The sequence below is a fragment of the Elgaria multicarinata genome, chromosome 14 (genome assembly GCF_023053635.1).
Source record: "Elgaria multicarinata webbii isolate HBS135686 ecotype San Diego chromosome 14, rElgMul1.1.pri, whole genome shotgun sequence".
Classification (NCBI taxonomy): domain Eukaryota; kingdom Metazoa; phylum Chordata; class Lepidosauria; order Squamata; family Anguidae; genus Elgaria; species Elgaria multicarinata.
In genome coordinates, this window is record NC_086184.1 from 31,008,811 (window position 1) to 31,036,758 (window position 27,948).

The following is a 27,948-nucleotide window of genomic DNA, read 5'->3' on the forward strand; positions in this document are numbered from 1 at the left end:
GGACCACAATACCTGATGGAACGCCTCTCCCGACATGAACCTACCCGTACACTGCACTCAACATCTAAGATCCTCCTCCGAGTGCCTCCTCCGAGGGAAGCTCGGAGGATGGCAACAAGGGAGAGGGCCTTTTCAGTGGTTGCCCCCCGACTGTGGAATGATCTCCCCGATGAGGCTCACCTGGCGCCAACATTGTTATCTTTTCGGCGCCAGGTCAAGACTTTTCTCTTCTCCCAGGCATTTTTAACAGCATTTTAACAGCATTTAACAACGTTAAGTTTGTTTTTAATGGACCCCAGAATTGTTGTTTTTAAATGGATGCTGTTGTTTTTATACTGTTTTTTATGTTTTTGATGGTTTTTAAATTTTGTATACTTTTAATGTTTACCATTTTAATTGTTGTAAACCGCCCAGAGAGCTTCGGCTGTGGGGCGGTATATAAATGTAATTAAATAAATAAATAAATAAATTTGGCAGACTAAGGCCTAATCTACACCAAGCAGGATATTCCACTATGAAAGTGGTATGAAAGCGGTATAGAAAAGGCAGGAGCCACACGGCTGCTTTATAGTGGTATTGAAGTGCACTGACAACTGTTGGGGCCCATTGACACAGACCATCTACCACTTTTATACTGCTATATCCTGCTTGGTGTAGCTCCTGCCTTTTATATACCACTTTCATACCACTTTCATAGTGCAATATCCTGCTTGGTGTAGATGAGGCCCAAGACTCAGCTGGACTAGGAGGCTTCCTAATACTCCTTCCTGACTAGAAGGTTGGGTGCGCAGAATTGGTTCTTCACCAAGAAGCTGCCACCTACAATTCAGTAGTTCACCACATGGGGGAGCTGTACACAGGTGTAGCAGCTCCTGACAGTGACTAAGGCCATAGCTAGACCTAAGGTTTATCCCTGGATCGTCCAGGGGTCAAACCTGCTCATCTAGGTGACACACAGGGGATCCAGTGCTCAGGCAGGGGCGAACCCTGGATGATCCCAGGGTAAACCTTAGGTCTAGCTGTGGCCTGAGTGCCTCACCCTCACTGTGATGCTACACTCAGCCTTTCCAGGACTTTCCTCTCGTTCTGTTTTAATTTCCATTTGGGATCTGGGTTTCTTCAGTGTAGCAACTCAGCTCTGGCCTTGAAGCACTTTATTGCTCCACCAATTACAGTCCCTCACACTAATAGAGAGACTGCTTCACAATGATAGTTTGCTGCCTCTGCCCATCTGCCTCTGCCCATCTGACTGACTGCTAGAATGATGTATTGGAGACTGCAATTGTTTCACTGGATGTGGGAAGTCACAGGGCTAATGCTTGCATGCATCTGGAACTTATACACAACATTGCCACTGCCCTTTTGCCTCTTCTGCCCACTTTGCTGTTCTTTTAGTGCAGCATTTCAATGATGAGTTTCTAAGTCTTTACTGCTCCAGCATGTACCCCCCTCTAATATGGGGACTGTGCCTGCCTGGCGGGTGTGTTTCAGTTTGCTGCCACTGCTCACCTGCCTCTCATTTGCCAGATGATGGATGTTAGGGATGTGCTCCGCTTCTAATCGGACCGGCGAATTAGAAGCGGAGTGGGGGGCTTCGCCTGCCCTTAAGGCGGAGGCGAAGAGGATCGGGGGGCCGGCGGAGCGTGGCGAAGAGGATCGAGGTGAAGGCGGATCCTTCGCCTCGATCCAGAGCTCTGCCGGAAAGGTAAGTGGGGTTTACCGGGCCCTGCCGCTGTCGCTGTCGCCCATGCGGTGACAGCGGCAGGGCCCGGTAAACCCCCCTCCTCTCCCTTACCTGCGTCCATCCGCGGTCCATCGGCTTCTTCAATTGAGCCCGCGGTTCAACCAGGAAGTCTCGGCCGCACTTGCGGCCCAGACTTCCTGGTTGAACCGCGGGCTCAATTGAAGAAGCCGACGGACCGCGGACGGAGGCAGGTGAGGCCCCCCTCCCCCTTGGTCCCTTACCGGGCTCTGCCGCCGTCGCCACACGGGCGGCGACAGCGGCAGGGCCCGGTAACCCCCCCGCCCTCCTCTCCCGGCCTTATCTGGCACCACTCCCCTCCACTGTGGAGGTCCGATTCGGAGCCGGAGCTCCGCAGCGAAGAGGAGCAGAGTATGGGCGGAGCGGCGCGGAGCGGAGCGGGCCGACCCGAAATTTTCGGATCGGCCCGCGGGGCAGAGCGGGGGGTCCGTGCACACCCCTAATGGATGTCACATACTCAATTTATTGTACAAGCCAAAGGCTGTAACAAAAGAGTTATCACATTAAAAAAAACCACACAAATTTTGCTCTGATTTTCTTGGCCGATTATGCACACATTGATATTCTATAGGTAGTTGCTTCATCCAAGTCTTGCAGCAAATAAAACTTTTTCTACATCTAAAGCAAACACATGAGATCCTAGGATACCAGCTATAAATTTAATTCTAATGCCACCTGTTGTGGGCATTTTAGATACATCTGCTACTCCTAGGGCACTTTGCTATAGTGTCCTTCCACCACAGCAGAAGGCAACACATAAAAACTCAGTAAATGTGTGCATGGCATTCTAGTGCTGGATTCACTAGCTTACTTAATGCTGATGTTGAGAGTTACTACCTTTCTGGAATAAAAACAATTCATAAAGCAATTGTGTGCCTTCTTGTGCACAATAATCTTTGCCTGCTCCAGCAGAAACAGATAAGAATGCCAGTAATTACAGTACAAAAAGATATCTGGGCAGAGAAAAGCACCAGAATGAAGTGCAGCCCATTTTAGCTCATGATCATCTCAGAATTCTGAAATAACATTATAGCACTCTTTGAATCAATTAAGGTATCATATATGGTTGTGTTATTTAAAGTTGCCAAAGGTTGCATTTGCATTTTGGCATTTGCTTTGGTAAGATCCTGCTGGCCATTCCCAAGTGAACAGTGAAGGGGGTGTTTGGACATTACAGTGTGAAAAGCATCTGGGGCACCTTCACACAGGTGCATCCAAGCCAACATTCTTCAAATACATGAAAGGTTGTCACACAGATGAGGGCCAGGATGTCTTTCTGATCATCCCAGAGTGCAGGACATGGAATAATGGGCTTGAGTGACAGGAAGCCAATTCCAGCTCAACAGCAGGAAAAACTTCCTGACTGTTAAAGCAGTCCGACAATAGAACCAATGACCTAGGGAGGTTGTGGGCTCTCCCACACCAGAGGCCTTCAAGAGGCAGCTGGACAGCCATCTGTCAGGGATGCTTTAAGATGGATTCTTGCATTGAGCAGGGGGTTGGACTCGATGGCCTTATAGGTCCCTTCCAACTCAACTATTCTATGATTCTATGAAAGTCTGGTTGGGACAGTGCAAGAAAGAAGGTTTGTTGGGATGCATGCCCATTGTTCTGGGAGCTGGTTAGTAAAATGGATATTTACCATTTTTTAGTGTGAAGGACCTCTCTAATTTTAAGCCTGAAAAAGCAACATTCCTCCAAGTATCAAAAGATTTGGAAACACTGCTCTGTGGTTGCTTCTACTCTAGAAATCATAACACTGGTGAAAGATTACTTTTTGGCTATCAGTGGGAAATGGAATTAAAACAAATTCCACACAGCACTTAATCTAGCACTACATTATCAAACAATGTCCTTCTCCATGGCAAAGCTTCTATGAGGTTTATTGAAATAAGTCTCCATCATATAGCAAGGTTTATTACAATGTTCATTAAAAGCTTCATCCTTGCAGCCTCTATTTATTGCTTCCTGTTGAGTACAATAACTGGTGAGTAGCCTACTAGTTGCTCTTTGTATAGCTTCTCTTAATTGCCCCTTATCAGTTTCTGTTGCTGCAGGGAACAGGAAGCAATAAAAAGACAGCACTTGCTGAAAGCTGGAATGTTTTAATTAAAGACACAAGAGCCTGTATTCCCTGCCCACATTGTGTTTTAATTGTAATTGTTGTAAATTTAACTGTGTTTAATTTTTTTTTAAAAAAAATCATCACAAATTGGATTTGAAGAAATACAGAACAGCAACATTGAAAATATTGGATCAACTGCACTAATGGAAGTTGACCTTCACACCTTCTTCTCATGGCAGCCCCTCTAACCCCCTGAAAATGCTACTCAGAGGCAGAAGACCCTGCTGAATGGTGTAGGGCAGTAGTTCCCAAACTTTTTCAGGTAACCGCTCCCTTGGTTCCACAAACTCATGCCCAGTGCCCCCTACCCTACACTATAAAAATCATCATTCAGAATAGCGGTTTTCAATGACCCGCTAAGGAAGATAATAACATTAAAAATCAAAACAGTAACGATTAATTGAATATTTATTCAAAATCCAATTGCATTTTTTAGTTCATTCAATTAAACATAATTGATGAACTTGATTCAGTGATATCATCTTTTCAAAGTCTGAAAGTCGTTTAGCAAGAATATTAGATATCACATTTAGTAACTAGGGTAGAGTACCTCACTATTCTGTAAATTCCTAATATGATGGATGGGCTTGATGAAGGGATACCAGTTTCCCAATGTCTCGTTTAAAGTCCCTTAACATGAGTTTTAAATCACCATGTTTAGTTATCTGGAATCGATTTCTTTGCTTGGAGAGAAGTAGGCAGACCACACTAAAACCACATTCCACCAAATATGATGTTGGGGCTTCTGAACCACTCTCCATAGTGCAGGATAGCGATCAGAAATTTCCTTCTATAACCAAAACTCCTGGTACGGAAAATACCACCTTGAGCGCTCCCTTGCCTCTTAACTCCCCCCTATGCAATCTCACCCACCTCAAGGGGGTGGTACCGCCCACTTTGGGAACCAGTGGTGTAGAGTGTGGTGTGGTGTGGAGGAGGGGGGGGATCTCCAAAAATTGAGGGGAGGGACTTTCTGTGAGTGGAGCCCTTTTTCACAGGGCAGATCCCGGATCCAACCCATAAAGTCAATAATTGCTTATGAGAGCTCATGTTTATTCAGTAAAATTGTTTTGGGTTTTTTTTCTTAAAGATGCAAGTGGAGTCCTAATTAGGTTCTTAATAAGCTTTAGCACAAGTACCCTTATAAAACTGTTTCCAGAGGTGTAGCTATGTCTGTTACCATAAAAGCAACAAAGAGTTGTATCTACTGTTAGTCTAACATCATTTCATTGGGTCTGTTTTAAGTAGGACTAACATCGGGTACAACCCAAGGAGTCTTGTGGCACCTTAAAGAGTCTTGTGGCACACACACACACACACACACACACACACCAGGGATCCTGATACAGAGCACTCTTCCTTGCTGCAAGCTGCAATGGAAAAAGTGATCTATATGAGGAACTCTGGCGGGGGGGGGGGAGGGGAGAGTGCCAGCAGCAGGGAAACTGGTGGTGGTACTGGGGTGAATTTGGCAGCAATGGAGGGGGTGCACAGTAAAGGCCTTGGAGGGCTGTACGTGGCCCCTCACCAGCAAACTGCGCACACCTGCTCTGACATCTTATGTTAATAACATGTTAAAAGTGCAACTCCTAAACCTCCAAAAGATTGTCCAGAGACAGCAGTTTATCACAGGCAGCAGAAAACAGGGGCACACCTGCTCCCTGAATTTACTGAGGAAGTTTCATGTGCACAGCAATGCCATGTATCAATAGCAGCATCTGTGGGACCATGGGCTGTCTAAAAGCAGCTTTCTTTCTTTGTAATAGATGAATCAAAGTACACATAGAGGGGAAATTCACAGCTAAGGTTGTTAGGTAAGGACTCCTTTTTTAAAAAAACACACACTGTTTTTTAAGGTTTAAAAACGATTGTTTGAGGTTTCTGATAAGGTTGCCACACATTCTCAGCCATTAATTCATTAATCCGTTTGAAAAATAAAGTTGGTAGCATTCTACCCCTCACGGTTCGAGTAGTGGAGAAACTTTAGGTGCTTCTAGACGGAGGGCTCTGAGCACTTAAAGCACAGAAAGCATTGTGAACCACCCAGAGAGCTTTGGCTATTGGGCGGTATAAAAATGTAATAAATAAATAAATAAATAAATAAATAAATAAATATTGTCCCACTATCCTATCTTTTCTTCATTAACAGATTTTCTATAGTAAGGGGGGGGATATTAGTGGTAGAAAACAAGGGAGGGTTATGATTGTGTGATATTTGGACGCCCTGTATAATTCCTTGAACGAAGCAGAATTATGGCCCCCCTAAAAGCCATATCTGGAAGCACCTCTGTAAAGTACTTCTCTTGTGCATTTCATTGATTCAGACTGTGGTCACTTTGCATCCCAGAGAGAAAGGGGGAATATTAGAAGGTAGGTAGTAACTTTCCCACCCCACCCAACCACCCTCCCCCTCCCCCTCCCTCTCCCTCTCTCTCTCTCATATTTATCCTGCTCACCAAGCAGAATTAATCACCCTTAATAAACATCTCATATTTCCTTCCCGACTCTTGACGAAATTATTCCACAGGGAATTCCCTGAGGGGAAGGAGGTGAGAAACAATAGAGCATTAACTACAAGTTCTGCACGTAGTCATCAGTGCATCAGTGAGCCACACTTTCAATGAAGTGTTTTTCCACACAGATCATGTCAGGGGACCCAGGGGTTTTGCATAGTTTCTGTCAATAGGAGACCCTGGGGTTTCTGAATGGGGGATGGCATTAGATGCGTGTTGATACTCATGCACTTGAGTTTAGATCCATGTGCACACTGGGCACAAAAATACCAGAGTACTGCATCACTTGGCTTTTCTTCCCCACTTCTCATAACCTCCTATCCAGGTAGTAAATGTTGCTCAGTTTCTGCTTGAGATGTATCTGTTCTATAATAGATGTAATTAGACCCACTGTGAGATTAAATATTGAAAGACTTTGCATTTTGTTAAGTTCAGTGTTATGGGGCATGTCTAAATGAAGGGTGGCTTCGCAGTAGCGGTACATCATCTACATGATGCAGCTGCCGTTGCAAAGCCATTGGAAGGCAAACCCCGGAAACTCCACTGAAAAGAAGTCGGGCACTTACCCCGACTTTTTTGGCCGCGGTGCCTTGTCACACCCCCATGGTGCCCCTTGATTGATTGCCATGGGCTGGACAGGGAAGGCTGCAGACATCCAGGAACTCAGGAGAGCCCTGTGGTAAATAATAATAATAATAATAATAATAATAATAATAATAATAATAATAATAATCAGGGGGAGGAGGAGGAGAGGAACAGGCCCTGCGCCTCTGTAAAAATAATAATAAAAAAAACCGGGGGGGGGGGAAGGAGAGGAACGGGGCTGTTCTTCCCCCTTTTTTAAAAAAAATCTGTATCTGCACAGCTGCACAGATACAGATAATATTTTTAAAAAAACAATGGGGGGGAGGAATGGGCAGCCAGAGGGAGGTCAGAGGGAGGAGAGGTGGTTCACCTGGCATCCCTCTCCTCGTGTCCTCCTCTGGCTGCCTCGTTCCTCCAGCCCCCCCAGATTTAGATAATGATATTTTTTAAAAGGGAGGGGAGGAACAGCACCATTCCTCTCCTCCCCCCATTTTTAAAAATTATTTTTACAGATCGTGGGGAAAGTTCGCACTTGCATTCCTTCCCGTGCAGATGCAGGGAAGGAATGCAAGTGCGGGAGCGAGGCGGCTTTTGGCGCCAAAGCACTGCTGTCAAGACAGGGGCCTAGTCAGTTTAACGCACAGGTGGCGGAAAAGAACTTCTAGCAGTGTGTGATGGTGCAGGGTGTGCTACATGTGTCCTGAGACTCAGAGGTTCATCAGATGAGTGTTTTGTTGCATGCTCGCTACTGTCCACTTACGGATGTGCGTGTGTCCTTTAGACAACATCATCCACCTTCTATGCACCTCCCGCTCATATTTCTGTCACAAAATAGACCCCTTTTAACCTGACTTTTTTTTTAAAAAAAAAACACCACCCAGAATGTGCCATGATGTGCCATGTTCAGGAAAAGCAGCACAATTAAAATGGCCCCTAAATGGGCCACATTGTCTTTGTTTACTTCCTCTATCCACTCCAGGCAGAAAGAGGAAGTAATATGGACAAAAGCGGTGGGATGAGAAGTGACGTTAAGGAAACGTGACTCCCCCCACCCCCCAACTCCTGTGTGATGACACTCTCAGAACCATCATGGGGTGGCTGGGGGCTCAAGGGTGGGATCTGTGGGATCAGAGGGCAGAGCTTGGAGCTACAGGATTTTTTTTAAAAAAATGGAAGAGCTCTGAAGCCTCTCTTCTGTAACCTCAAGGAACACAGCAAGTTGTCTGCCTCATATGGCTTGTTCAGCTTATCTATCAGTATTGTCTACCAGAGTAACCCGTGTTGGCTTTCTGGGGCTTCAGATAGGGTTCTCTTCCAGCCTTACCTGGAGATGCTGGGGATCAAACCTGGGAACTTGTACAAATAACTGAGCTATGACCTGGCACAACTGATAGGAACATAGGAAGCTGCCTTAGACTGTTGGTCCCTCTAGCTTGGCACTGTGTAACCCAGGGGTGTTGTTGAACCTCTTTCAACCTGAGGGACAAATTCAATTTCAGGGAAGCTCTTGTGTGTGGGGGGGGAAGGGGGGACATTCTAGTGGTGGTTGGAGCCAATGACAAAAGGGTCAGGCCCAAAGTATATAAAAATACCAGTATATTTTAGTATAAAGCTGTTACTGCCAGTGAGTGAGGCTTAGGAGAGGCATTCCAACCTTTAAGAATGGGGAAAAACACGCAAAAAGCCAGGAAACTACCAAATGATTGGGGGCTGGGGAAAAGGGAACATGGCCATATGGAAAACCCTGGAGGGCCGAAATTGGAATTCCAGGCAGGCTGGACTTGGCCCATGGGCCAGAGGTTCTGCACCTCTGGTGTAACCTCGCTGGCAGCAGCTTTCGAGATTCCCTAGTACCTCTCTGTCACTCTCCCCTACAAGGAGAAAACATACTAAGAACATGCTAGAATGTTGGGATGCAGAGAGTAGTTTTTTTATTATTATTATTATTATTATTATTATTATTATTATTATTATTATTATTTATTTATTTATTTATATAGCACCATCAATGTACATGGTGCTGTACAGATTACACAGTAAATAGCAAGACCCTGCCGCATAGGCTTACAATCTAATAAAGTTGTAGTAAACAATAAGGAGGGAAGGAGAATGCAAACAGGCACAGGGAAGTGTAAACAGGCACCGGGTAGGGTGAGGCTAGCAGTATAGAGTCAGAACAAACTCAATATTTAAAAGCTATAGGGAAAAGAAAATTTTTTAGCTGAGTTTTAGCTCGGGGGTCGCATAACTAGTTAGCATGCCAGAGTCTCGTTCATTATCGGAATTAACCTTCAGCATGAGCAGACTGGGGATGGGTCTTGAAGTGAAAAATAAATACATGTCTTGCTTGTGGCTTCTCACATTGAGCTAGTGTTGGCAGATCTTGGGTTCGCCTTGAAGTTTCAGGATTTTAGCCTCCTCCTCCTCCTCCTCCTTCTCCGGGTCTTCTCTCCAGGGGAAGGTCGAAGGGGCTGAAGTCAAGGGGACTTCCTACATGGCCTGATGGAAGTTGTTGCTACCCTCCCCATTCCCATGTCTATCAGGCTCTCTGCCTGAGCTGACAGGCACAGCTGGGTGCTGCCACCTGGCACCAAGGTGCCAACCTTTGTCCACACCTGGCTTCACCCCATCACCCCCCCATCACCCCCCATCTATCTATCTGTCTATTACATTTATATATACTGCCCGATTGGAAGATGCCCTTGGGTCCATTTACAATCATAAAATAAAATGCGAGCAATTTAATGACAGCTAAAACAATAAAGACAATAAAGAAAACACTAACATAATAAAACATTAGTGAGTCAGTGGTAAAATTAATAATCAGAGCAACAGATTAAAGATTAAAATGCCAACTGGAAGAGGGAGCCCAGGCCGGGGAAGTCATGCCATCAGCTCCTAAAGTACTGCTGAATGTTTATTTGTTTTGGGGGACTTTTGGTAACATTTTCCTCCGTCTCCCATTTTTAAAAATTGTAAACCGCCTTGGCAGAAAGGCGATATAGAAATGTATTTCATAAATAGATAAATAAATAAACCTGGCATCTAAATGTAGATAGCGAGGTCACCATGCAGAGCTCCCTCCATGCACTGGGGGCTGCTACAGAGTAGGCTACTGGAGGCTGGTGGCCCTGATGTCACTGGGGTGGTGAATCTGCTCCGGGCCTCAGTCAGAACTCTAGAGGAGCGATCCAAGGTGTTTCACACCCTGGATAACAGCTCTAAACTTTTGACTGATTCTGACTGATACTTGGGGTGGATTTATTGCTCCACTATTTATTGCTCTCAGCCACCAGCCTCTATAGGAGAAGGTTCTTTCCATGGCAGCCATCCGTGGTACCTTTGTGATCTATGAGGCATTGTCGTTTAGGTCCCAGGCTCCATCCCCTGAGTTTCAATGTGTGAGTTGCTGGGTCTGGGGAGGGTAAAATCTGGCAAACATACCCTGTGATTTAGTTCTTTGCCATGGAAACTCTGAAAAGAAGGCTGAGAGCCACATAACAGGGGATGGCAGCAGCCATGTTTCTTGAATTGTGCAAGCTAGGGTGGTGTAGTGGTTAAAGTGTGAAACTAGGACTGAGTCCCATGTTCAAATGTCCACTCAGCAGTACAGCACGCACGCTACAGCCTTTTATCCCACAACAACCCTGTGTGATAGATCAGTCTAACTTTTCTCAAAGTGTTATTAACAGTGCAATGCTATGCATACGTACTCAGAAGTAAGTCCCACTGAGTTCACTGGGCTTACTCCTACGACTATGATCGTCACCTGAGGCCTTCCTCCAAGTGCCTACTCTTAGGGAGGTTCAGAGGATGGCAACAAAGGTGACGGCTTTCTTGGTGGTGGCTCCTAATTATAGAACACCCTCCCCAGTGAGGTCAGCCTGGCACCAACATAGGCCATAGCTAGACCTGAGGTTTATCCCTGATCGTCCAGGGGTCAAATCTGTTCATCTAGGTGACACACAGGGGATCCAGTGCTCAAGCAGAGGTGAACCCTGGATGATCCCAGGATAAACCTTAGGTCTAGCTGTGGCCATAGTCATTTCAGTGCAAGGTTGACTTTCCTCTCCTCCCAGGCATTTGACAGCATATGTTGAGTTTTAAATGACTCCAAAATGAACTTTGGCCTGGCTGAGCATTTTAAAATTGTTTTAAATGTTAGCTGTTTTTATGTTTTTGTTTTTAAATTTTGTATATTGATTTTTAATGTTCAGTCTTTTTAATCTTTGTAAACCGCCCAGAGAGCTTCAGCTATGGGGTGGAATAAAATAAAATAATGAGGTTTTAATAACAACAACAATAACAACAACAACAATAATAAAATCATTTCTTACCCAGCTCTCCATTTTGATCGAGGCGGGGAACAACAGTAAATATAAAATACATAAAACTGAATTAAAACATAATATTTTGTTGTTGTTGTTTATTCGTTCAGTTGTTTCTGACTCTTTGTGACTTCATGGACCAGCCCACGCCAGAGCTTTCTGTCGGCCGTCACCACCCCCAGCTTCCCCAAGGTCAAGTCTGTCACCTCCAGAATATCCTCCATCCATCTTGCCCTTGGTCGGCCCCTCTTCCTTTTGCCTTCCACTTTCCCTAGCATCAGCCTCTTCTCCAGGGTATCCTGTCTTCTCATTGTGTGGCCAAAGTACTTCAGTTTTGCCTTTAATACCATTCCCTCCAGTGAGCAGTCTGGCTTTATTTCCTGGAGTATGGACTGGTTTGATCTTCTTGCAGTCCACGGCACTCTCAGAATTTTCCTCCAACACCACAGTTCGAAAGCATCTATCTTCCTTCGCTCAGCTTTCCTTATGGTCCAGCTCTAGCAGCCATAGGTTACTACGGGGAATACCATTGCTTTAACTATGCGGACCTTTGTTGTCAGTGTGGTCTCTCTGCTCCTAACTATTTTATCAAGATTTGTCATTGCTCTCCTCCCAAGAAGTAAACGCCTTCTGATTTCCTGGCTGCAGTCAGCGTCTGCAGTAATCTTTGCGCCCAGAAATACAAAGTCTGTCACTGCCTCCACGTTTTCTCCCTCTATTTGCCAGTTATCAATCAAGCTGGTTGCCATAATCTTGGTTTTTTTGAGGTTTAACTGCAACCCAGCTTTTGCACTTTCTTCTTTCACCTTTAACACCCTAAAAACATGGTCCTGTGATTTCTATTATTGGTTATTTTGACAGCATAATGAGGTTTTAACCAGTCCTGGGATTATTATTTTTCTTGTTGATTATTTTAAATTGTCTTTATATGGATCTAAGAAAACTAGATTAACAACTGTTACCCAGAGGACCTTCTCGCCTGCTGCTCCCAGACTGTGGAATGGCCTGCCGGAGGAGATTCGCCAACTTGACAGTCTTTTAGAATTTAAAAAAGCAATAAAGACTGATCTATTCCGGCAGGCCTATCTAGTGAAATTTGAGAATGTTTTCAGGATGTTTTAAAGATGTTTTAATCATGTATGGTATGTTTTAATTCGTTTTAATGTGTATTTTATATCATGCTTTTATACTGTTTGTTTTATACTTTGAATTGTTTCAGTTTTTGTGAACCGCCCAGGGAGCTTCGGCTATTGGGCAGTATAAAAATGCAATTAATAATAATAATAATATGGCTTTTATGTGTTTTGTTTTATTTTTAAGGTTTTAATCTTTTGTAAGAGAACTTTGGGTACCTCGTTATTTTTTATTTATTAAACATTTATTATTTTGAAGCAATAACAGCAATTGAAGCACCGAAATACCTGCCAGGCCCCCAGGTTTACAATATTCCTTTTTTACAGTATTGGGCAACAGGTAGGAAAACGTTGAGCTTCATTGAAAGTTGTGAGAAATACGTTATAAAACCCAGACTATAAAAATAATAAATTCTGAAAAGGAAACCATCAACAACCCCAACCCTCAGTCAGACCGCCTATTTTTATTTTTATTTTACAAAAAATAGCGAGGCAATGTATCCTATTAGCTCCACGCCCTGTCCATCCAAACAACGGCAGCTTCGCATTGGCTGCGGCGGGAGAAGGGGCGGCCTTCCCTGGGGACGCGACCACCGGTTGGATCACGCAGCAGCCACTCTAAACCGGGGGCGGGTGGATTGCATCATCCTTGAGGTAGGCCGCCGCCTAATTGGCTGGCGCTGGTTTCGCAATCGTTTCTCGTTCCCTCTCGCCTTTAGAAAGGACCGAGAGGGAGAAAAAGATAGAGAAAAAGCGACTCGGGCCTGGCCGGGCCCGCGCCTCCCCCTCCCCACCCCGGATCGATACCGGCCAGGTACGGGTCTGGGCGGGGTTGGCGAGGCTCCTCTCCGCCCCCATCTCCCTTCGCAGTGGGGCAGAAGGAAACGGGGTGTGTGTGGAGGGGCTGTTTGCTGTTAACGGGGGAGCAGGGGCAGGTTTTGAGGGGAAGAAGCGCGCGGCGGGAAGTGGGGGTGGACGGGTGGGGGTGGGGGTGGACGGGCTCCGTCCCCTCAGGAGACCCTCTTTGGGGGCGAGTTTGAAAAGTTCCGGCGCGAGGGAAGGGGATGGGGCCTCTCGGGGGTGCGAAGGGGGCCCTTATGTGGGGGAGGCCCCCTCCCCCCACTAAACGGAATATGTGAGGTGGGGGTGGCCCTTCACCTGTATACCCTGAAGTGGGGCCAATGCGGGGACTGGGGGTAGAATGGGGGGGCGGTAGTAGGGGGGGAGAGGGCACTTATGGGGTGCTGGGGGGCGGAAAGGGCAGCCTCCCCTTCCCCCCCCGCGCACTAGGAGTTCGTTCTCCATGAAGCCCCCCTTCCCTCCCCCTCCGTGGGGCAGACGGGAGCAGTTTCTCTTTGCCTGGGGGATGGGGGGGGCGTCGGGGGTCAGGGGCGCTTAGGGGCCGCCTTGGTTGTGGCGTGGAGCCGGCGCGTGTCTAGAGTGCGCGTGTGTATGTGTCTCGAAGTATGATGCAACCTCGGAGCAACTCCGGCCCCGTCCCTGCTGGGAATGAGGTCATGTCTTGGCACGAGGGAAATCCCGTGGGGGGGGGGCGGGAGAGGGAGGGGGCGAGCGCCGGAGTCCCCGCATCTGAGCCTCCCCGCCTGAAGGAAGCAGGGAAGAAAGCCCCCCCTCCCCTTGCAGTGTGTGGGGGGGGGGAGGTGCACACCCCACACCACCACGAGTATCCATTCTCTAAGGCAGCCTTCCGCACATATGTTAGACTACAACAGGGAGCTGTAGTCCCAGCACATCTGGAGGACACAGTTCTAAGGCTGCACACCTGGACCTCCCCCTCCCCCCACAAGCTGCAAGTCCCCAGGTTTCCTTTGTTTTGTTTTATTGACAGAGGAACTCCCAGCTCTTCAGAAAGGTGGATCTGAATCCAGCAGGCTGGTTAGGGGCTGTGTGTTCCTCTTCCACGCTTAATATTGTGGCAAACAAGCCCAGGTTAATTTTAAGTAGATAGCCTACACTGTATTTACTACAAGCTCCTCATTCCTTCTTCTCTACGACGGCACCAGTTGGGTTCTAGCTGTTTGCATACTGTTTCGAGATCAGTCTCCCAGTTAAATTTAGAACCCTCTGTTTAGAAGTGTAGTATAGTTCAGGAAATGGTAATTTTAGTGTTGGTCGAAATTATTTCTTACCCGCCTCTCTGATTGGATCTAAGAAAACAACTTAATTGTTTAGGATAGATAGAATGTTATGCTTGTCATAAGAATGCTGAACTTCAAGGTTATGATCTCTTTCTAGGTGCCACAATCAAAGCAAAAGTGAAAGCATCTCTTACCCAGGCTAAAGGAAACTAAAAAACAAGTCAACGTGGTTATTGTTACTCCTTGAGCTTCATTAGCTACACTTTCTGCCTGGGTATCTGCAACCAGCATTCATTGAAATACCTTGGATTTGTTAAAGTATGATCAAAGAAAATAAAAATGATTGCACATAGGAACATACAAAGTTGCCTTATATGGAATCAGACCATGGGTCCATCTAGCCTAGTATTGTCAGTGCTGACTGGCTGCGACTCTCCAGGCAGGATTCTTTCCTAGCTCTATCTGGAGAGGCTGGGGGTTGAACCTGGGACCTTCTCATTCAAAGGATTTGTTGTACCACAGAGCAATGGTCTATCTTGGCATACAGATGCAAGTGCTCTCTTACAGATTCTGAGAGAAGTTCTGATCCTTCCCTGAATAGGTTTCTTATTTTATTATTGATTGATACATTCCTGTATTACCCAATAGCAGGCTCTTAAATACAGACACCTTATAAATTCTTTCGGAAGTGCTTGTGAAATGCATTAGGATGTTCTGCAGTTCAGCCTACAGCACTATATAGATATCAAAGTATTATTTTAAAATAGATACTTCTAAAAACTAAGGGAAGGATATTAAAGGAGGCATTGTTTATGACAAAGGTTGCCTGTGCTAGTATTCTCAGGAGTCATGCTATTCTCCAGACAGTGGTCCCAGAGCTGGAAGTGTGTGTGAGAATCAAAGTACTCTTTCACTGTAATAAAGTCCCTGCCGCACTTTCTACATATGGAGAATGTGTGTGTAGAAACAAGCATTGCATGCAAATATGTGCATCCACATGTTTCTCCTTTGGAATTTGTATATTAAGATCTGCAAAATATTTGTTATAACTTGAAACTGTAAGCAAAGATTTTACCATCGCTTGGCTCAAATTTGGTAGAGCCATGCAGGCTCTAAGAAAATAGGGGTCAGGGTGGTGCTGGGCGGTGATGTTTTAAACTTGAAGCTAAAATGAATGTTAGACTTTTTCTCAGCAACCTAGTGGTTGTGATTATGCATGATGTACTCGCATATAATTCCATTACAGATTGCACAGTCTTGCGATTTAGCTTTTGTGGGCACTGATGTAAAGCCAAATAACTTATACCTCTAGTTGACTGCTTCTGCACCAGCAATAGGTGCAGAATCCACCACCATAGTCCTGCCCTGTATTAAGCAATGGCAAGGTATGAAAAAAATTGTGCATCCCTTATTCCTGTTCTTGGTTGGGAGCATGTAGATGAGGAAGGCTATAGGGATTGGGGAGGAGAAGAATGGTGGTGGAAGTAGTATCGTGCTACACTACAGTAACAACCCTGAGTAATTGTTTTCAAGGCTACAGGTTGAGATTTATACATACATAATTGCAGTATTTGTAGCTATTCATCCAAAGCATTGGCTTCAGTTCACATGAAGGGATAGTGATGACCATGGCAATCTACTCATTCCTTTCACTGTCATTGAATGTTCTGTGTACAATCTCTGTTGCACATGCAGAGCATTCCCTTACAGTTGATCTAAGGCTTATATCAGTGACCAGTGGGGCAGCCGTTGATTATGGAAACCCTTGGTAGAGCATTTGTAATGTCACCAAAAGCTTTGCATAACTAAGGAATAGCATTTGGGGGGGGGGGAGTGATAATAGAACTTGCAGTATCCCCCCTTCCCTTTCAAGTCAATTAGTTCAGTAACCCCAGCATACCAGCTATAAACACAAAACATACAGGCTGTGAACAGACCACAAAATTGGAAGATTTTTGAAAATAATTTAATAAGAATTCTAGATGCTGTCTATAAGCATTTCAAGCAAAAGTGGTGGTGCTTCTGGGTGTACTAATTTGCTAAAAGTTGTTTGAAGTGCTTGTAAGCATGGGGCCTTTTTAAGTTTGGTATACTGAAGGCCCTCTAGATGATGGCCATACAGCTCCCCTCGCTATTGGCTACTTTGGCTAGGGCTGATGAGAATTATGGGACAAGTTGCCTACCTCACCGTAGAAAAAACTAACAAGAAGGAGAAGACCAAATCGTAAAGATCAGCTTGTGCAGAAATACAACTGACTGTAACATGACTGTCTCACAAGTTATATTACTTTTATTTGACTTATAGCTTTTCTTTGCTTTAAGGTTCAAGATTGGAATGCAAAAAATCCCAAAGGGAGCCATGTTGGTCCTTAAGAAAAATTCCCAAATCCATGATCGGGCAACACCTTTATTAGGACCAATAAAAATGTACAAAATTGTGAGCAAGCTTTCCGGTTTTCCTGAACTCTTCTTCAGGCTGGGTGTTAAGTGGTGGTGGTGGGAATAGAGTTGGGGAAGCTGGTTTGATGTTAAAGCAACTAATGGGGCAATAGAGTACAAGAGGATGTAGCTGACTTTCTTCCAACATGGCTTCTTTTGTGTGTGTGTAAGTTTAAGATGTTGTACAGGAGCGGAATCCTAACACTGGAAGAAGGTGATTTTCTACTACTTGAATGTGAAAATTTACTCTTTGAGGGTTACATTCCCTAGTTATTGACTTTACCTAATGTACCACCAAAAAATAATCTCCAGTTTTGCTAATATTAAAATTACCATGTTTCTTGTTACTTCTGTTTTCTACCTAGCAAGGAACCTGGGTGTTTCACTCAAGGCTTGAGACTGATTTTATATTTTGAAAAAAAGGGGGAGCTGCCATTATGTGTTTCCTTCTCCCAGTAATCCTAGGGAAATTTGAAACCTATATAACATCTGACCTAGTTGAGCCTATTCATGTCTACTACAGCCTCCTGCACTCCAGTTTAATACTTTGATTAAATACAGACTTTGCTGCTTGAACATCAAGCAAGGCTTTCTCCATTCTCTTCCCCCTTCTCCCAGATTGATGAAGAGTCCTAGAGAAATTGAAAGCTTGCTCATAATTCACTGGTTTCGATCCACATTTAAGATGGATTAACTGCATTTGCAAAAATGAATTTCCCTGCCCCCTCCTTCTCATGCCAGTACCTCCCATTCCTTGAAAATGAGACATAGAGTCAAGAGACCCTTTTGAATGGGGCGAGCTGTGATAGGGCTACCTTTCATGAGCAGACCCCTTCATCTTGAAGACAGATACTGGATTCAATCCTGTGTATTTTGGAACAAATAAAGGAATTGTTTGTTGATAAACTTAGGAGTATAAGCTCTTAGGTCTCCCTTTCCTCTCAATCCACTTCTCATTAAAACGATTTTGGGGGTATTAGAGACAACAGTCAACTAATAACTCAAACCAGGTAGACTATTTTTTGTTGATTTCTGAGAATTATCTGGGTATTATTAATATTATGTTTCTATATTGTCTCATAGCCAAAGCTCTCTGGGTGGTTTACAGTGATTAAACACCATTAAAAATACAATATACAAAGTTTAAACCATTTACATTAAAACACATAAAACAGACTTTAGACAACACATATCTGAAACAACTTTAAACAATCAACCCTGAAGAAACGATAAATCCAGGACCTAATGAAATTCATTGTATGCTGTCCAATGCCTGAGAAAAGAGGAAGGGCTTGACGTGATGTTGAAAAGATAATAATGTTGGTGACAGGCAGACCCTGGTGGGGAGATCATTCCATAATTGGTGGGGGGGGAGCTACACTGTGAAGGTCCTCTCTCTTGTTGCCGTCTTCCAAGCTTCCATCAGAGGAGGCACTCAGAGCAGGACCGTAGACGCTAAGCATAGCATACGGGTAGGCTAATGTTGGGAGAGGCACTCCATCAGGTATTGCGGTCCCAACTGATGAGGTAGTTTGGATATTATAGCGAGCTAAAAAGTAGATAGTTGGCTTGCTAGACTACTTTGTCATGCATGTTACCAGTTTTAACTAGAATTTCTTGATTGTCTTTAATGATAATAATGATTATAGTATTTATATCTCACTTATTCAGACAATTACTATCTCTAAAAGTGGCTCACATCAATAAAAAAAGAGAGCCAGGTCGTGCCATCAGATGTAGAAGAGCATTGGATTGTTAGATCCCTCACTCTTTTAGAATCATAGAATTATGGAATAGTAGAGTTGGAAGGGGCCTATAAGGCCACTGAGTCCAACCCCCTGCTCAATGCAGGAATCCGCCCTAAAGCATCCCTGACAGATGGGTGTCCAGCTGCTTCTTGAATGCCTCTAGTGAGGGAGAGCCAACAATCTCCCTAGGTAACTGGTTCCATTGTCGTACTGCTCTAACAGTCAGGAAGTTTTTCCTGATGTTAGTGCCTGCCCTGATTTGATGCTTAGAGAGAAATATCGAGTGTATTCACACAACTGGATGGCCCTACTCCAGTGGGGCAGCTATGGTGCTACATTTAGCCAGCTGGGCAGGGTGAGAGTTCTTCTTCTCGCAACAGGTAGAAATGCTAGATAAAAAAAGAGAGGTACCGTAAGGGCCACCTTCTTCCATTTATTCTCTTCCATGCACTCCAATCAACATGAGAGGCCCTACTCCATGTTCCCCTGATATCTGAGGTGCAAGAGGTAGGTACAAGAGATGGGGCTACTTCTGTTGTGGTGCTGAGGCTTTGAAATGCTCTCCCAAGGGAAACTTGCCTGGGCCCCATCATATATTGTGCTGCCTGGAAAAATATGTGGGGTGTGTGGGAGACTGATTGATTTTCTGCTGCTTCTGTCACTTATTCCCCCTGACTGTTTGCCCTGTATTTTATGTTGTTTGATTTTTTAAAAATCTTTTGTTAGGTGTATTGAATTCTCTAATGAAAAATTTAGAAAATAAAAATAAATGCCATCACATCAGTGGCAAGCCTAGGTTCTGGGCCAGTGTTTCACTTGTTCTTTCAGTAGGTAATCTTTGATGATTTAGGGAACAATCCTGTATGGATTGCCATCAGCCTTCAAAGTTGGAGGCTACATAGTAGTTAATGCAAGGAAGGAGAGCAGTGGAGGGGATCTTTGCCTCCCTGTTCCAGCTGCCCTGCATTCCTGCTAGACAGGTGATTTCATCCATCTAGCAGCGGTGCTCGGTTTGGGGGGCGGGGAGAGGCTGGGATGGCCATAGGATATGGCGAATTGCAACCACTGTAGTCTCCTCCCCTCCGTGTCCCCAGGAACACCCCGTTTCCCCTGTCTCTGCTCTTGTAGAGATAGTTGGCGTGGTTCTCTCCTCGCCAGCTGGGAGGACGAGAGGGCGGGGAGCACAGTTTGCTGGTTCTGAGGTTGAAACCAAACTATCCTATCTCCGCACCTGGGGGCGGGGGGAATAAGATCACTCCCTCCACTAGCTTCCTACATTCAGTGTATCTCAAGTGCCACATGCTCATCCATCTCTCCATCACCCACATAGCATAGCCACTGTGGATAAATACTTCAGCCGCCACCTCTGCTGCATTCTCCCTAAATAAGATAGAGTAGAGCTGGTTGGCCACTGTGTGAACAGAATGCTGGACCCTTGGCTCATCATATGTTCTTACCTTTGCTTTGTGGAGGGCAAAAGAGCCCAAATGTTCTTACCTTTTAAAACTTCCCCTTAACAGTTCTATAGCTAGCTTCCACATGGGTGGTGTTGATGGAAATCCCAACAGAACTTTTGAGGAAGTTGAGAACTGGGAAGCGGTAAACTCACAACCAATGTGCTGCTTGGGCCAGAGTTGTTAGAAAGGTGCCCAGCAAACTAATACCCAGGGCACATTCCCCTAGCAAAAACTATATTTAATAATTTGCAAACCTTAAATGACATCTCCAGTTAATGGTCTACAGGACTTCATATAGAGGTCTTATATTTATTTATTTACAAATGTTATAATATTGCTCTATATTAAACAGATTTCTTAAGAGGTGAACAATAAGAGAAGAAAACAAAACCAAAATACAAAAGTGAAATATTTAAAATCAGATCATAGAGGTCTTACCATTGCTTTCAAACACTAGAATGGCATCTTTAATGCTGGTAGTTGAGGGCACTGTTCACTTACTTCTCCCCCTCCCCCATTGTTTAAATTGCCCTTACATTTTTAACCATAAATCTCCACTTGTGTTTTGCTATTTATGTAGGGCAGGTCTCACAGTAGACTTTTCTTGCAGACAACATTGAACAAAAATGCTTTATCCTTCCCAGGAGTCTGCTCATTGGAAGATGGCATAAAACACCCAGCGTTTCTTTGTTATTCAATTGTCCTGATTTTCCTCCACCCACTCCTACTACCAGTATTTGCTATAATAGCAGGCTTTAAAAAGTAAAAACAAAATCATAGAATCATAGAATAGTAGAGTTGGAAGAGGCCTATAAGGCCATGGAGTCCAACCCCCTGCTCAGTGCAGGAATCCACCTTAAAGCATCCCTGACAGATGGCTGTCCAGCTGCCTCTTGAAGGCCTCTAGTGTGGTAGAACCCAAGACCTCTCTAGGTTGGTTATGTTGTTGTACTGCACTGTAGCAACTTGGTCAGAATAATATGCTAAAATAAACTGTAAATGGCACACAAATTATGCCTAAAGGTTTTAAATAATTTTAATGTTGCCCTAATAAAGAATACAACTTGCAATCAGTTTCTGGTATTTCCTTGGGCTTTCTAAGAGGCTATCAACACAGTACCCAAATGCACTTATGCAGGGGGAAATAAGGTGTTAGGGTTGAAGTACAAGGGAGACAGAAAGTTGCCTTTCGTCATTTGGATAGTGCTGCATAGGTATTTCCAGAACGTGAGACTCGGGATTTCTTGAAGCCGCTTTGCTCTGACAACAAGGAAGGAACATTACCTCCTGCAAGTTTGAATCTGTGTAGCTTCCTCATTACGCCTTCAGTTTCCATGGGGATAGTGCTGTGGGGAAAACCTTCTGCCTAGTGTGGCCACACCCTTTGGGTGCATACTCTTCTTTCTTTTACAAGTGCAGCAGGGTTGAAGAGCCTTGGTCTATTTAAAAAATCATGTTGGGCTTTTTGTATCAGGTGATTGCTGTTTAGCACAGCAGCAAGAGAAAATATCTCTTGGCCCTGTCATTATATTGTCATTTTAAACAACAAGATGCTTCTTCCTTCAACCAAGCTCTAGGAAAAAAGCACTTTTGTTGTTTGTCCAATCTGACAAATTATTTTGGGAATTTGCCACTTCATAGACTCAGTTGTATTAGTGTTTAAAGTTATCCCTTTAATGTTGCTGTCAAGTTTTCAAAAGGGTTTATGTAATGTCTGCATGTATGTTTCTATGTTGGCTAGATTTCTAGCCTGTAAAGTAGCCCAATATTTTCATCTATATATTGCAACTGAAGACTGGCTTCTCTGTGTACTGAATGCAGATATCAACTGTTTGGCAAATAAAATTCAGAGAATAGCTGGAGCAGTTTGGGGAGGAAGTTCATCTTGGCTCTTGAGTAGGACTCCTGGTGTCAATAGTGTCTCTAATGGGGGTGGGGAAACAGCATTCCTTGGCAATGTTTAGGCTCCTGGAAGGGCAGGATCCCTGGTGTTGGGATATGTGCTGCACAATGAAGTTCTAGATGAGAGGTGTTGAAGTTGCGTGTCTTCTTCGCTGTGGTTCCCACTCTGCAACACCTTGCCAAGACAACCTCTGCTAGCTATCTCCCTCCTTGCATTTAGAAAGTTGATCAAGCCCTTTTTTAAAAAGAAAGCTTTTCTAAATTGTTCTCTTGAAGCTGATTATTCTGTTTTGTATATATTTATAGAGACTTTTTCTAGCTAGGAAGCAGTGTATAAATATAAGAAAGGTATTCAGCTGCCCAAGAGGTGGATGTACCAAAAAGAAAAGCAAATAATTCTGTATATGTAAAACTACAAGCGGAATTCCCATGTCAGGGGAAGTAGCCATTAAATCCCATTGCCTACTGTCCATACCAGTGGGTGTAGCCAAAGCTGCTCCCTCCCAACATGTTGTTTGTGCTGAGGGTTTTTGTTGTTCTTTCCCACCAAACTGTGCATTAGACAATCAGGTTCATTGCTGCAGCTTCCTTCACCTTGAATGTTTAAAATTCTCGTAGCAAAAGCAAAAAAGTGGGCAAAATAGTGGCAGGCGAGCAGCAGGCGAGCGAGGGGTAGGTATGAAGGGAGTGTAAGTGTAGAAGACAAACCAGGAAGTGTGAAGGAAGCTGCAGCAGTCAACCTCTGATCTTCCGGACTTGCACATTTTCTGGGGAATGAACAAAAAAAAATCCCTCTGTACAAATATAATTTACTACATCTCAGTAAAAGGGCTGGGAATAAAGCAGCAGTGGAGAGAGTGGAGAAGATGCAATTGGCTTTGGGCAAGTGAGAAATGTGGCTGTTGGCTGGCCTGAAGCCATGATAACACATTCCACGTCAAGCCCCCCTCAAAACAATGCACTCTCCCAAAATCAGGCAGCTACATCTTTTTTCTTTTCTTTTCTTTTTTTTTTTTTTTTTTTTTTTTTGCAAATCAGGGAAATAAGTGGGCAAGAAGGTAATTACTGGGGAAACATGGAATTACATGGGAGGACTGCAGGAGTCTGAGGAGTTCCCTAAATTCCGCAAACGAAGGAAGCCAATAGCACCTTAAAACCCCTCACTGGAAAATCCCTTTGAATGATTCCTGCATTTTTAGGAATGCGGCAGTTGTATGGTCCAGGTTCCTTGTGCGGTCCCAGGTATCTTCTTGCCATTTACATTTGTTTAAAATGCATAATTAATTGAATGATTGATTATTTGATTTATATCTCCCCTTTCTACGAAGGTAGATAATGAAACCAAGATTCAAATAAACTTGGTTAAACAATTATAAAACAAATAGACGGAGAAAGCAATCCTATGGCCCTGGATAGCGACTGGGGGGCAGTAGGATATTTTGGATTCCTGGATTCAAATTCAGAGACCTTGGATCTGGGAATCTGCACTCCCTGCCCTCTCCTGCACTAGTTGCCTCTCCGAGGGTGCAAAGGGGGCAATTCATGGGGGAGGGGAGGAGCTGGGTTACGCTATATCCCCAGGCTTCTCCAGCCTCCTTCCTTCTCCCTCCTCCCTTGGCAGAGAGTTCTAGAACCTGGGAGCCTCTGCAGCGAATGTGTCTCCAGCAAATAATGCCTATGAAGGTGGTAGGACCAAGACACCCACACACCCAATAGATTTTAAAACCTAGGCAGGCTCATGTGGGAGAAATATGGACTTTATATCAGCTGCATGGCAATTAATAAGCATTAAAAGTCTTAAGTATCAAATGTCTATAAAATTGTAGAATTGAGGCAAAAAATTAATGTCCATGGTTGGCTTAGCTGCACTTGTGAAAGCTAATGGTGTATACAATTTTACCCTGCATTACTCTGAATGGAAATTTGTATACTTCTGTAATGCTCTCTACGTGAGGCTGCGCTTGAGGTTGGTTTGGGAGGTGCAGAAAGTGCAGAATGCTGCAGCAAAGCTGTTGAGCCTTGACATGCGTATACAACACCTTTGCTGAAAACTGCACCGGCTGCCAGTTTGCTATCTAGCCATGTTCAAGGTATTACCATATAATGCCCTAAACAGTTTAAGTCAATTTACTCTATGATCTTTAAGGGACGCCTTGTTCGTGCCACATGCCGGAGAGTCCCATCTGGCCCCAAAACGTGAACAGGCTGTCTCTGTGGTGGCGCTCACTCTCTGGAATGACCTGCCCTCTACAACATGTCAGGCACTGATGGTCATATGCTTTTGGCGTTTGTTAAAAACTTGTTTAACCCAGCTTTCCCGGTCATTAACTTGTCTTAATGATTTATTGTTTTATAATTTGGTGTAAACAGCTTCAGGATTTTTTAAAATGGGAAATGGTACATCAATACTTTGAAATAAAGTTTTCATAATGCAGAGGTTTGCATCCTTTCTATACTTTCTGTCTGGCAAGCGGGACAGCTTCAGTCTCCTTCCTAAGTTTGGAGTTGTAGAATACAGTGAAAATCATCCACGTAGTTGTGTGGCAATCCCTGCTTCTTTTCCAGTTCAAGGTAGGAAGGAAGGTGTAGGTTCCTCTGGACCTGCATTGCCAAGGCATTTGAAAGGCCTCGGCAGCACCTGGCTTAGACATATAATCCCTTGCCATCCTTATTTCTGGAGGGTGCACCAGGAAAGGATGATTCTTTGACTGTAGTGATGTCAAGCCACCTGCAGCGCTTGGTAGTGCTGAGCCAACAGACCAGCCCCACCGCCCTTTTCCAGCCCCACAAATATGGAGCTGAGGAAAGGGAACACGGTGTGGGGTGGGGCAGGGTCCTGCCATCCACAATTTTGGGGTTAGCTGCCAAGGTCAGCCCAAAAGTGTGGACCCCAATAATGCGAAAATGTACTCACACAAGTGCCTAGACAATATATAGTAAAGAAAAGAAACAAAAATGCTTCTTGCAGATGGCCAAATAAGTCCCTACTCGTCTTTATTGTCTGAGAAAAATGGCTTGAGATATGTATAGAAACAATCCTGTTCAATGGATAGTGTGTCTTGGACCTAATATTTCCAGACAGCAGATTCTTGCTACTTGTCCCTAGTAACTCTATTAAAATAAAATATATAGAGTAAATCAGCTTGATCAAAATTAAAGTTTTTCTCCTGTGTTTGAAACTGTCCTGTTTATCTTATCCCAGATACTTGCATTGATACAGCTATCCAGAGCTCAATAGGAATTGGGCTTTGGAAATCCTATGACCCCTCCACCCCCCACCTCCAGGGCAGTGGCAGATTAGTGACACCTGTAAACCAGAGTGAGTTAGTAGGTTGATTTCAACAGGGATAAACATGGCAAGCATGTGGGGCTTGTTGTTCTGTCCTGTCCCCTTTGATTGGAAATAAGCTTGGCAGGGGTTTGAATACGCCATCTACCAGTGAGGTATAATTCTGTTCTCTTACAAGCAGTTTTCCCAGAGTTACTAATATTCTCTGACATATGTTAATCTCGTTCTATAGCACAAGTAGGCAACCTGGTGTCCTCCAGAAGTTCTGGACTGTGATTCCCATAAGGCTCAGCCAGCTTGATGAGTGCTAGAGGATTATGGGAGTTGTAGTCCAAAACATCCTTGCCATATTCCACAGGGTGACTTCAGACCTCTTCAGTGGTGGTTTCTAGTACAAAGGAAGCAAACGGCTGGGGATGTTTAAGTATTCATTTATTTATTGCATTTCTATACCACCCAATCGCCGAATCTCTCCTTAGTTTGCACTGGTCCTGATCCAAATCAGGGCTACATGCACTTACTTTTGGGTAAGAAAGTGAGAGAGTCAGCTGCATACTATATGTAATCAACATAACATGTAGTCTGACCCTCAGTCTCTAGGAGCTTTCACTATTCTTATGGGCTAGCTACAAAACTGACTGGCAGCATTTGCATAATTACTAAACCAGGATCCCCAGAATCCTGGTTTACCATGAATGACCACAGTCAGTTCACTCTCACATGGTTTCTCCTGCTAATGCAAGTGGATAAAACAAAAATGGTTTGATTAACATGACATTTCAAGCAGGAATTGGATCCTGGCATACTGTACCATGCTAACAAAGCTAGTGCATGTGAGCCTTTTTTTTTTAAAAAAAAGAAATACATCAGTTAAGATTCTGACTTACTTTTCTTGAACAAGCCACCTTGAGAACCCTTGGTTTGTTGCTGGGTTGTTCAGGGTAGTTAACATGCTACACATGGTTAACAAGCCACCCTGCAGGAAATGTCCTGTGTTCAGGCAACACACTAACCTATGGCTCAACAACAGCCCACACTCAACCATTGAATGTGGATTAGCATGTTATCTGAACAGCTCCTCTGTGTCACGGGCTGTATATTCCAGGAAGGCTTGAAGTGCTGACGCCCTTCAATTTACAAATTAAGCACTGAATGATGGCATTAACATCCCTTTGCTGTTAGTGATGCAGCACTTGAGCAATATGTGGCACATGTAGAATAGAGGCCATTTGGGAGAAGGAAAATAGAAGTCTCCATTTAATTTTTTTTAAGGGTATAAATAGCATTGCTCTCCAGACTCCTGTGTTAACTTTCAGCTTGAAGGAATTGGGCAAAATGTCTAAAAGTAGAGCAAAAGTTAGACAGTAAGACCAGTTGCCAAAACAAGGTTGTGAAATTGGAAGCATTTAAGATCTGGCTAGACATTCATCCACTAGGGATGCCTTTTTGATAGTTGAATACATCCAGGCAATGTTGCAGGGAAATTGCTTAAGGGTGAAGCAGCAGGGACATGGAATAACTATAAAGCTATTTGAAAGTGGCCTAGGAAAAATGTATGTATGTGTGACAGAAAAATGTTTATGCCCTAATTGTGCGGCTTTCTAGTGCAGATGTTGAATAGAAACAAGATTGATTAGGTGTGGCATTGTAAATTACCAATAACCTTTTTTTCTTTCTAGGTTCACCTTCTGTATAATCCATGTGAAGGTTGTTCCAGAAACATCCTGGAAATCCAGAACATCTTACATTTTTCTCTTATCAGTCATACTGGGTGTTTAAAGAAGAGTCTGTCCAAATGAGCAAGACATCACAGCAGAACACAACTGCAGAATCCAATGGAGTAAGTGTCATCTACACCCAAGCACACACCAGTGGGTTGCAACAGGTTCCTCAGCTGGTACCTGTTAGTCCTGGAGGTGGAGGCAAAGCTACACCTCCCAGTAAGCAGGGCAAGAAGAATTCCATCGTGGATAGAAACAGCGATGAATACCGCCAGCGCAGGGAGCGCAACAACATGGCGGTGAAAAAGAGCCGCTTGAAAAGCAAGCAGAAGGCTCAGGATACGTTGCAGAGGGTCAACCAGCTGAAAGAAGAAAATGAACGCTTGGAGGCCAAGATCAAACTGCTTACTAAGGAGCTGAGTGTACTCAAAGACTTGTTTCTTGAACATGCTCACAACTTCACAGACAATGTGCAACCTCTTGGCACAGAAAACACGGCGACAAATTCAGATGGCTCTGGACAGTAGATATGCTTACCCAACTCATGGACAGGACAGTGTGGATACAGCTTTCCCTATGCAGGTCAGAGGCAACAACAGAGAAGGGACTTCTCTCTAAACTTTGTAACAACTGTCATTTGTGGCATTTTTTTAAAAAAACAGTAGGCTTAACACTGAAGGGTTGATGCAAGTAAATGCAAGTTGTTTATTATTAAGTATTTGTTTTGAATTAAGTGTTAATGTATTTTCTGCTCTGGCATTTTTGACTAAGTGAAATTATAAAAATGGACAAACATCTGTAAAATTGTATTCACTAAAATGTGGGCTGCACCACTTAGTCAAATAAT

General features: G+C 44.1%; 2 protein-coding genes across 2 annotated transcripts in view; both read left to right on the forward strand.

The window, feature by feature from the left end:
• The window catches only part of PDPR (pyruvate dehydrogenase phosphatase regulatory subunit), a 473,013-nt gene that overhangs the window by 395,642 nt on the left and 49,423 nt on the right, over window positions 1-27,948 (forward strand). The window lies entirely within an intron of this gene.
• On the forward strand, window positions 13,150-27,762 carry CEBPG (CCAAT enhancer binding protein gamma). Its single transcript, XM_063140991.1, has 2 exons — window positions 13,150-13,260; window positions 27,060-27,762. The coding sequence occupies exon 2, from the start codon at window positions 27,176-27,178 to the stop codon at window positions 27,626-27,628; it is 453 nt and encodes a 150-aa protein (XP_062997061.1). The 5' UTR covers window positions 13,150-13,260; window positions 27,060-27,175; the 3' UTR covers window positions 27,629-27,762.